We start from the raw sequence: 11,582 nt of genomic DNA, 5'->3' as shown, positions 1-11,582 counted from the left end.
TACTGCTAATGGCTTTGCTTGATTGTAAATATTTTTTTTATTCCTGTTTAGTGTAAACTTCAAAATATGTCATGCGGTCAGTGAGGCTGTATTAGTAGATTATATTTTACCCTATACAATCAGAACCAGATTCAGAGTAGCTAGGCCCATGATCATTAAGACAGACTAGACAGAATATGAGCCTAAATCAATTATATCACTGGAGGATTTGGATATGGGCACCACATGAGTATTTATTACTTTCCATGATTGCATTTTGATGTTTGAGTTTATTTCTGCTAAATTACCCTTGAGTGGCATTCTTTTGCGAGCGATGAGAGAGGATTCAATGGTTGAAAACATTAACAATAATCAATAGACAGGCCATAGTTTAGTCAACCAAGCTGGAGGAGGTCCTGTTTCTCATTGTTGTAATTTTCAGGCTATGCTTTCATAAAAAGAGTTCTCCAAGGGTTCTTTTCTGAAAAGTAATGGTTCTAGAAATAACTACTGTTGACTTAAATGACTTAAATGGCCCTTGGGCTGGTAAAATGGTTCCTCAAGTAAAATATTGTGTGGATAGTTTCTTTATCCAGTAGAACCTAGGAACCTAGGTAGAACCTAGAACCCAGGTGGAGGCCTGGCTACTGTTGATGTAGAGGATTAACTTGTTACAGGCAATAGAACAAGCATTGCCTATTAATATGTAGTAGGTATATGCCTATATTACACACCAAAAACGGTTCTACAGTGGTTCTAGTACTGGGTACTAAAAGGTTCTTTGACTCAAGACAATAGCAAAACGTTTTTTTGTGCGATATAGAAATGTTTTTAAAAAGTTCTATAAAGAAGCGTCTACAAAGAGGTGTTCCTCCAGCCTCTGCACACTGTTAAAAGTATAAGATCCTTGAGGAACTGTATGTTCCTTAAAACACCTTAAGTGGTTCCTCCACAGTTTCAAACTGAACCTCCAAAAGTTCCTTAAGGATTTTTTACTTTTAACAGTGTAGCTCATAAAACATCAAACACAACAATTTCAGTAAATCATAATGAACAGCTACTCTGTCTTTCATTATATGAAAAATAATAAAAAATAATAAAACAGCAATTGCTTGTTGCCTGTGCAAAAGAAAAAAAACTCAAGAAACCAGAGCTTGGATACATTATAAAGGGTACACTGTATAGCACCAAAAAGATTTAGCTGCTGTTACTGAGTCAAATAATCCTCTTTCAGTACTGTATAGCCCTTTTTGTGGAGAACGTAGACAAGCTGCAAATACCCTTTACCCTATATAGTATATTATAGCTTTCTCTCTCCCTCATTCTCTCTCTCACTCTCTCAAGGGGGCGTGACCTGTCCAACTCACAGTCGCAGAACTGCTGACTGTGTATTCAAGGATTCAAGGATTCAAGGAGACTTTATTGTCATTCGCATCACATGTGGTACATAGGGTGGAACGAAATTGAGATCTCAAGGTCCCAGTTACACGAAGAGCAATAAATTAAATAAATAAAATAATAATAATAAAAAAGTGAAAAAGGCAAAGACATTTTAAAAAGTAGCAGCAATCTAATCACAATTTGAGATGAGTGCAGTAGCATGAATGAATAAGAAGTGGTAGCATAATAAAGTGTCAAGTGTGGGTAAAGTCTGTGTATCAAGAACTAATACATAATAAAGTAACAATGGATCTAAATGAGTCTCCTGGTCCCACAGCACAAAATAAATAAATAAATCTGCTAAAAATATGAATCAATTTTGGAACCACATTCATTTTTGATGTTTTGGAAAATGTTAGATCTAAATTGAATCCTAGTGCTTAATTTTTTTTTCTTTAAAAAAAAGGCTCCTCCTGTAAGACTTAGCGTAAACTGCATCCACAAATCCTAACTTTAGCCTTAGCTCAGACTTCTTAATAATCTCAAATCCTTGAGACCAATGATATACTGCCACCTGCTGGGTAGAGCAATGTATGCATCATTCAGTTAGACTGGACCTTTGCTCAGACCCCAGTCCTCCCCATCTGACCCAACTAAGTACTCTCCTCTGAAGGGCTTGACTGGCTTGATAAGGTGTGTTAGATCTGAGCTGGAGGTGAAAGCTGTAGAAGGTACAGTAAATCTCCAGGTGGAGGCCTGGCTACTGTTGATGTAGGGAGATTAACCTGTTACAGGCAATAGAACAAGCATACAATATATGGCTATTTTGCACATCACACAAAAACGGTTCTACAGTGGTTCTAGTAGTGGGTACTAAAGGGTTCTTTGACTTATAACAATAGCAAAACTTTTTGGTGCATTTTTCAAAAGTTCTATAAAGAACCGTCTAATAAGAGGTGTTCCTCCAGCTTCTAGACACTGTTAAAGCTATAAGATCATTGAGGAACTGTGGATGAACCTTTTAAAGTGCTTTGAGGAACCTTTAAGGAACCTTTTTCTTCTCAAATATTTTCTTAAGGTTCCTCAGAGCACCTAAAAAGGTTGTTCCACAGTTTCAAACTTAAGAACCCCAAAAGTTCTTCAAGGATTTTATGCTTTTAACAGTGTAGCTTCTCAAACTTCAAACAATAACAAAAAACAATACATTTTTTTTTACATAAAACAGTAATGTTGCCTGTGCAAAAGTTTGGGCACCCTGCAGAATCAGGACCTTTGGCAGAAACCACAGCTTGGAAACCGCTTTGTGTAGGAAAATCCTCCAGAAGGCCTCTAGTTCTGAGATGTGCTCGGATTGTCTTGATGCACAGCTTGTTTAAGGCTCTATCCACAAACTGTCTACGATCTTAAGGTCAGGACACTGTGAGGGCCGTTCCAAAGCTTCAGTTTGTGCCTCTTCAGGAAGTCCATGGTGGATTTGAGGTGTGTTTTGCATCACTGGGCCTCGTTCACCAACCGTTCCTAAGAAGAAATGTCTTCTTAAAACCCACTCGCGCAGTGAAATTCACCCATGTTTGCTTTTTGGGGTTTGTTCAGTTTATGAGGACAGTGGGATCCAATATTCTAAAAGCAGAGCTGTGAGAAAATTCATAGAAAGAGACTGATGAATGAGGCACAGTATCCAGGCACAATAAGGCACAGTATCACAGTATGGTAAAATCCATCCTCTTTTTAGCTCCAACCTTTTCACAGATGTGCATCCAGGACTTGCAGATATGCTGTGTATGTGGAATCTGGTCTTTGTTCGTGAAATGTATTGATGTTTTATGACGATGGCTTTCTAACATTACCAGTTTATGTGGTTCATTGTGGCCGATTTCGAAGCTCCCTCTGCATATGTGACCACAGCCCTTATTCTTTTCTATATTCTACTCTTATGGTAAAGGCAGAGCTAATGTGGGTCCTGTGGTCATGTAGTTTTGCACTCTTCTCACAATTCGAAGGGAAGTTCACCGAAAGTCCAAAGGGTCAAAAGGTGTGGCTGGTGAGGGTGTGCAGATGGAGCCATTTTAATTGGCACGCCTATTGACCTAGCAGTCATAAGGAAGTGAGCAGACAGCAAACCGTCAAGATTATTTATTCTGTTACAGGACTGAAAATACCAGCCAGACAAAGCAGAATGGACAAATGGAAACTGAGAATCTGTGGAATTGCTGTGCTGTTATCAGGTAACCTTATGATACATGATTCGTTTATCATGATTAGGATTACTGAAATGGGTATGAACAGAACATACTTTTGGGGTTTTGTCATCTACAGACTTTTGATGTGGTTTTCTTGTTAACCTCTTTATGCAGAAAGGCTTATTACACAATAAGGAGTATAAGTCCCGTAACTACAAGGACTTCTGTACAAGCTGGTGGGGCTATTCTTTTGTAATAGAAGTTTGTAATAGCACTTTCGGCCTGCTGCAAGCCATAGACTGTTTAAGGGGTTAAAAGACCTCAATGTTATTACATCCGCACCAAGAGCCCTTCAAGCTTCAAGTACGGCTCGGCTCGACCCGCCATTCCTCAAAATCCACAAAAGACAAGCGCCCAGGCTTTTTTCTGTCCTGGCACCAAACAGCAGAGTCACTCGCTGTCTTCAGCAGACTGAAGACCCACCTCTTCCGAGAATACTTGGGTGAATAGCAGAGTGCTCACCTTACAGACTTGTGTTTAGTAGTATCTAAACTTAGAGGTATCTTTGAATGTTTAGTCTATTCAAACTAGCTAAGGTCTTTCTTGGGTAAATGGCAAAGCACTTTTGTAAGTTGTTCTGAATAAGAGCGTCTGCCAAATGCCTTAAATGTAAATGTAATGTAAATGTAATTACAGTAATTCCCTTTTGATTCAAATACATTAGTCCATGTTCTCATGGTGGTTGTAGTTTAAGCGCATGTAATGTACTGTATGTACTGTCGCTGTCAGAACTTCCCAGGATATCAAAATATCAAAACTTTACAGGAGAAGGAATATACAGTTAAGCTTTTAATGGAAGTCAATGTAAAAGATTTTTTATTTGGACCATGTAGACCATTAGACACAATGTAAAGAACAGCAGCCCTTTGTAAATATGGTGAAAAATGAAAAATTTACAAAAACTGTTAAGGCAATGGTGATTGAATGGGTTTGAGTCAAAATCAGAAAGAAAAAGAAAAAAGACAAACACCTGAATTAATCAGGAGATGATCCTTCTTGGAAAGAAAGATCTGTTCATTCATTTTTTTTTAATATCAGGATCATCACGTAAAGAGCGGAAGTACTCCAGCAAGGGCAAAACAGGCCAAATTACTTGATGCAATTGCTTGCTGTGATTTTAAATAACATAATAAATGACTTATGTCGTATTACAGTCCTCAACCGGGGGTTCTTCACGGATCCTATAGAAAAGGATGTGCTTGTTTTTGTCTGGATAAAGGGCTCTTCTTATAGGTTGTTCCTAACAATGGTTCTATTTAGCAGCAAAAAGGGTTAAATAGCCATTTTTTAGCACCATATAAAATCCTGTTTGCTCAGAGTGTAGTCAGTGTCAAAGGTCTGTAAAGTAAGCGTGTAAATAAATAAATGGGACGCTATTTTAAAGCTATATTTAAGAAATGTGTTTTTCAGCCTTGAGTTAAAGGTGCAAGTAATTGACTATGGGTTTTCCATTTTGTGCACTGGATACTGGCTGGATGTTACAGATGTTATCTGGAGAAGGAATTGTCAAAAATAATCGGAAAAACTAGACTGCATTCTGTCTTATCTGTCCATTGTTTGTAGATCTGTCGTTCTTTGGCCTTTTTTAAGAGAATCTAGATGTAGTGTGTTGTGTGCCATTGTCTGCACTGTTTTTTAAATAAGCCATGTGGTTTCTTTTCTTCGTAGTGGTTTCTACTGCTTTTGGGTTGGACGTTACTATTCCACAGGCTACATACGAAATTGCTCGAGGCGATGAAGTTGCCATCACGTGCAATTTTCAGCCAAAAAACCCAGTGAATCCTCTCGTTATCATCTCATGGACGGCTGACCCAGATGGGTCATTTGATGATGAAGGGGTGAGTGTGGAAACATTTGGATGATTGCTTCTGGACCATAAGAAATGTGGACCTTAGAAATGTTCCTTGCATATAACAAAACTGCCCTTCTTCTCCCCTCCAATATAGCTTGCTTTTGGGACCTTTTACTCCAACGACAACCATCTAGACATTGATCCAATGTATGAGGGCAAAGTCCAGATCGAAAGCAATGTTGACGCGAGAGTCTCTAAACTCATACTGAAACAAGTCACCCTGAGAGAGAGCAGGCGCATCAAATGCCGAGTTCAGATTCCTGGAGACAGCGTGGGCCAGACTTCAGCCACAACTTCGCTCGTGGTTCTGGGTGAGAAGACTTTAATGGCAGCAGTAGTAACGTCAGTGTGTTTAGACCCTGTTCCCGGAGGCCCAGTTTCCAGCACATTTAGATCCTTCCCTGCTTCCAGCACACCTAAACCAACAACATCACTCATCATCACGTCCTTACTGAGGTGACGCAGGTGTGTCAAAGCACTGGTAACATAAAAGAATGCAGGGCAGGGGGCCTCCAGGAACAGGGTTGGGGGCCGCTGCTTTAGATGATGATTAATACTACAGTTGTAAATTTCTGAACTCTGAAATAGCTTGGTATCGCTAAACACACTGAATACACAGACATGACTGTAGGAACTGTTTACACAGTCTCACACAACACACCAACTCAACATTACATTATTACAAATTACAGCACAGTCAACTCCTTCTATATATATAAGAGATAGAGCCTTTATGTTATTTGGAGATTCTTTAAACTTTTAAAAGCTCTTTATATTCACATATGTATTTACATGTATTTACATATAACCATCCATTGAAGGGTTCTGTAAGGAAGCAAAAGCAGTGTTTCTGTCACATCCCATCATAGAGCACTTCTTGGTCGATTTATTATTATTTATTTATTTATTTATTTATTTTAAGTTTACTTCAGGTAGATTGCAAAAGCAACCTGTACATCACTGTACACCCCTGCTGCAATTTAAAATACAATACAATACAAACTAATAACATTTGTTTTGAGGTCTGTATTTTTATATATACATATATAAATTATATATAAGTACAATCAGATTTGGATGGGTTAACGTTAAAGGTTAATTACTTTTTTTTAAAATGTCACTGGAATTTTCAGGAACTTTTTGATTACTGTCTTTGAGTACTTGTCATATATTTAAATAAAGACAAAATAAAAGCTTTAGGGATAAATTCACATGAAGCGGCCCTGTGCTTCTACACCACATACCAGTCAATCTCATAGCCACATCAAATGATCTTGTGTTGTGTATATACACCATTGCTGCTGGAATGAAATGAACAGCTCAGACCAGCATGAATTCCTGGTTATCTAAAGTGGTCGATATTGGTTTATGCTGGTTTATGCTGTTTTTAAGGGATTTCTATCAGAGCAGTGTAAAGGGCAGCTGCCTCTTTTTAGATTATGTAAGAAACTGAAAAAAGTCAAGATTTAGCTCACAGGTTATTGGGATTAATTAATTGGAATTAATACTTTTAGTAGTAAAAAAAAAAAAGAAAGAAAGAAAGATTTAGACAACACCGCTTCCAGAAGTAAGCTAATCACACAGCAGTCAGATACAGCATTTCTACTTGCCTTCAATGGTGATTTTCTTACCTTTAAGTGTTTCTCCAAATCCGAGCCTAATATACATTGGACAGTGATATTTCCTAAATTTTCATTAAGTTTTGAAAGTATTTGAAATTTCTATTTGGCAAGCTCAAGATTCTACACCGGGGGCAGTGTTACACTCCTAAAAACAGAAAGAAAAAGTCACAAAGATCAGCAACAACAGCAGCATCTCATGCAACACATGCTCGTTCCCTTAATTAGTCCTTTTAAGGCTGTAATGCAATCCTCACTGTAATCACCATATATTTTTATGTCACTGTTACTGTTACTGTTTTCTGTGTCCTGAATGCATAACACTGTTACATGTATTCTGTTACTACCCAAGCTTAAATACAATAATAATAAAAAAATTTCCAGTAATATGCAGCAATTGCGTTATAGTTAATTGTATAGTTACATTATTAGAAGGTTATTAGCAATATTTACCATTTTATTTACTGGAAATAATACAGTATTGTATACTATATTGGAATATAGGATAGAAATAATAAAAGCAACATAACAAGCTTTCAGATGTTTGAAAACAGCCTGAGAATTTTATTTTGACCAGGTGTATACCTATTTGGAGAATACAATAATAGATTAAAATTGATTTTAACTTTCTAATAATTGCAAATAAATACTTTGATGAACTGAAATGCATCCAAACTTTGACACGTTTGCTACATACTCTCTCAAATGTCAGGACATGCTGACCGTCTGTCATACTGTAATATTAGCCTAATCAAGCAGTGCCGTGTTGTCTGCTTCTGTTTGACAGTTGCACCATCAGATCCCGTGTGTAAGATTAAAGGAACTGCACAGTACGGGCAAAACATCAGCCTGACCTGCGTCTCTGATGAGGGTTCTCCAGCTCCCTCCTACCAGTGGCAGAGCTACGATGTCAGAAACACAGCGAGATTGTTCCCACCCAAAACCACTGAAAGTATGTGTGCATGTGAGGCCTGGGCACTTTTTCTGTGTCGCCGACTTTGATGAATTCCTACATCTGAGACACTATGTTTGCTTCTCAACATTTCTCTAACAGAAGATGGAGTTCTTTCTCTGGTCAACATCTCCATAGACACATCAGGATACTACATATGCACAGCGACCAATAAGATTCGCTCTGCCCACTGCAACCTCACCTTGTCCGTCATGCCTTGTGAGTGTTCATATTTCCCTTCAGGTTCAGTTATTTATTCTGAACACACTGATTGACTTCACACTCACTTCATGCTACTGGCTTCTGCTCAATCTCTGCAGATACCATGAACATAAGCTCTACAGCAGGCATCATTGGAGGGAGCATTGCTGGACTTGCTGTTCTTGTGCTGATCATTTACTGCTGCTGTAAAAAGAAGGAGAAGCCCGAGACGTTTGCCATGGGGTGAGCATTCTCCATGCTTAGGGTCCTTCTTATAACTTCCAGACTATATGGCCCAAAGTTTGTAGACACCTGCTGCTACAATCTGATGTTTCTTCAGGAAGGAACAGCCTTTTCTGGTAATGCTTTACAATAGATGTTGGAACATTGCTATGAGGGCTGAACTGCATTCAACCATAAGAGTGTTAGTAAGACCTGATACTGATGTTGCCTGATTAGTTCTGGATCACAGATGCCATTCCAGTTAATCCAAGGTATTGGGTGGAGCTCCATTATTTGAGAGAATGCAGTTCCACTGCTCTACAGTGCAAAGCTGGGGGGCTTTTTTTTCTGTCTGACACTTGGATTTGGGCTTGGCATGTCATGGCAATGCTTTTCTTATGTAGATTTCTATGTAGATTAATAGCTGAATTTATTGGGGTGTCTGGATACTTTTGGACATTAAGTTTACCTTACTTAGCTTACTCATTTCATAAATCTGATGCTCTTCTTCTAGGCCTCCAGTGATAGAGTACCATGACATATCAGAGAAAGAGGACAGAGAGGAAGGCCCTGGAGATGTGAGGAAGACTAGCATCGAAGGAAGCATTGACCCAAGAGAGAGATATGAGCTTAAGGCTGAAAAAGTCTCAAACCTGCACAGCTCTGAGGACGAGATTCGGAATTCCAATCGGCGCCTTGACTACGATGATCGTCAGGACAAAATTGCTAAAAGTCGAGAAGATGTTCGTGGAGAGAGGGATGATGAACGTAGAGACAACTACAGTAGAGGGCACTATAACGACAGCAGAGATCGTTACGACGACCGCCAGGACCACAGAGATCGCTATGAAGACCGCTATGACGATCGCAGTGATCGTTATGACGACCACCGGGATCGATACGATGACCGCAGAGATCGTTTTGACGACCGCCAGGATCGATACAATGGCGGCAGAGATCGTTCTGATGATCGCTATGATGACCGCAGAGATCGTTCTGATGACCGCCAGGACCGCTATGAAGATCGCAGATATAATGAGCGCCAAGATTGCTATGATGACCGCAGAGATCGTTATGATGACCGCCAGGCTCGCTATGACGATCACAGAGACCGCTACGATGACCGTCAGGATCATTACATTGACCGCAGAGATCGTTAGGAAGACTATTTTGATTTGCTACAGGGGATGATCTATACATCAATTTTATTGACCACAGAAATGAATAGTATGACGGGTATAACGGGTAATTATGGTGGCCAAGGCCAAGCATCTGATTCACAGTGGATGTTACATTTTGTTCATTAATAGCTGTAGAAAACTAATGCATTATGATAAAATGAAAGATGTTTATGCTGTAATGTTTTTGTAATTGCTTTATAATTCATTTTTAAAGCCACAATTAGCAATACTAGCTTTGATTCAATCAGATTTATTATATTGTCCTATTCATTTATAAAGAAGCTCAGTAGCTATTACTGTACTCTGCACGCAGTGCTTAAATATAAATGCCTCTTTTTAAAAGCTGGGTCTGGGGCTCATTTTGATGTGGATGTCACTTTGTTGTTCTAAAGTCCTTTGCATGTTTTGATTTAGCTAAATTTGCAGTTTTATATTGGATTACTTGTACATAACTCACTGCAGATGTATATTAAACTACAGGTGTTTTTAGTACATTTAATTCCGGTACTGTTTAACAGCTTTCATGAAGTGCTAATATGAGAATAAACAATCAACAAAGGGGTTTTCTAATGAGCATGTCTCAGGGTTGGTGTCCAGTGTTATTACTGTGATTATTGCAGTGTCTTAGCAATAAGGGATCGATATAGTGCCTAAAAAAGGTTCTCTGACTTTCTCTGAACAGTAGTGGACCGCATTTACTTGCTGGCTAACGTTTACTCCACCTTGAGTTCACATCTCTCTCCATATGTATATTGCAGGAAACACTGGCAACTGTACTGTGTGTTCCCAGGCATGCTTATTTCTGTGGACAGCACAATGGTCAGGAGCTGGCCTTTGTAGGCTTCTCTTGTTCTCTTGTTTAACACAAAAACCCCCCTTACTACCCAAATGGCATTCCTTATCAAAAAACAAACACCCCCCCTCCCCCCAGTGCCCTTACTGAACAAAACAAATCATTGCTCCCCTCACCCTATCAACAACGCTCAGGACTGTTAATGTCCAACATGAACAGCCAGTCCCAGGCATTCAGAGGTGCGTTTTGAGGCCTGATATCTCATGTATCACTGGTTAACGTTAATGCGTTGCTCTTGCTGTCCAGATTTACTACAGTATTTTTACAGTAGATTTATTTGTCACATACATAGTTTTAGACAGCACAACTAGCAGTGAAATATTTTGATAACTGTCCACTTACATGAAGCAAAACGATATAAGCAATAATGCATAATATAAGCAAAGAATTTGTCAAATAAAATGACCTAAATTCAGTAAAGTATCAAATATATAGAGAGATATAAATAACAAATATATAAAAATAACAATATATACACTCAATTACACAAAAGACAAAAAAAATGTGCAATGTTTTTGCCATCAGGGAGTGAAAGTGCTTGCAACAGAGGGACCAGTCCATTGCTTGGAAGGCTGAGGTCCTTTACAATCTTCCTGGTCCAAATAATGCACTCAGCTGAACACACCACCCTCTAGAGAGCCCGTCTGTCCTGCTTGGTGCTGTTCCCAAACCAGGCTGTGATGATCCCCATCAGCAAGCTTTTGAAAGTAGAGGAGTAGATGTTCTGCAGCACATTGGAGGGCTGTGCGAAGTCCCTTAGGTGTCTGAGATGGTAGAGACACTGACGGCCCTCTTGACCAAGATGTGGCAAGATCATGACAGATCCTGTGAGATGTGAGATACTTTTCCAGTGAGGATCTGGTGATCCAGATGGGTTGAAAAACCTTTGTCTTCCTGATGCTGAGGAGGAGATTATTAACCTGGCATCATTTCTCCATGTGAGGTAGGCCCTCTCATCATTGTCAGAAATCAGGCCCATTACATCAGTGTCGTCAGCAAACCTGACAATGGTGGTAGAGCTAAAAGTTGCCATGCAGTCATAAGTGTACAGTGAGGACAGCAAAAGGGTCAGGACACAACCTTAAGGGGCTCTAGTGCTGAGG

At 39.2% G+C, this 11,582-nt stretch overlaps 1 protein-coding gene across 1 annotated transcript; it reads left to right on the top strand.

The window, feature by feature from the left end:
• The first annotated feature begins 3,454 nt into the window (after positions 1-3,454).
• gpa33b (glycoprotein A33 (transmembrane), paralog b) lies at positions 3,455-10,199 on the top strand. Its single transcript, XM_072685207.1, has 7 exons — positions 3,455-3,584; positions 5,268-5,437; positions 5,546-5,762; positions 7,858-8,022; positions 8,125-8,241; positions 8,343-8,466; positions 8,960-10,199. The coding sequence occupies exons 1-7, from the start codon at positions 3,536-3,538 to the stop codon at positions 9,603-9,605; spliced, it is 1,488 nt and encodes a 495-aa protein (XP_072541308.1). The 5' UTR covers positions 3,455-3,535; the 3' UTR covers positions 9,606-10,199.
• Positions 10,200-11,582: the final 1,383 nt, after the last annotated feature.

The sequence above is a fragment of the Salminus brasiliensis genome, chromosome 8, assembly GCF_030463535.1.
Source record: "Salminus brasiliensis chromosome 8, fSalBra1.hap2, whole genome shotgun sequence".
Lineage (NCBI taxonomy): Eukaryota > Metazoa > Chordata > Actinopteri > Characiformes > Bryconidae > Salminus > Salminus brasiliensis.
This window is presented reverse-complemented; position numbering and strand designations above follow the sequence as displayed.

Excerpts from the sequence above, each read along its gene's own strand:
- gpa33b (XM_072685207.1), top strand. The coding sequence starts at position 3,536 with ATGGACAAATGGAAACTGAGAATCTGTGGAATTGCTGTGCTGTTATCA. Across the intron at positions 3,585-5,267 it reads AATTGCTGTGCTGTTATCAG|TGGTTTCTACTGCTTTTGGG; the intron begins GTAACCTTATGA and ends TTTTCTTCGTAG. Across the intron at positions 5,763-7,857 it reads AACTTCGCTCGTGGTTCTGG|TTGCACCATCAGATCCCGTG; the intron begins GTGAGAAGACTT and ends TCTGTTTGACAG.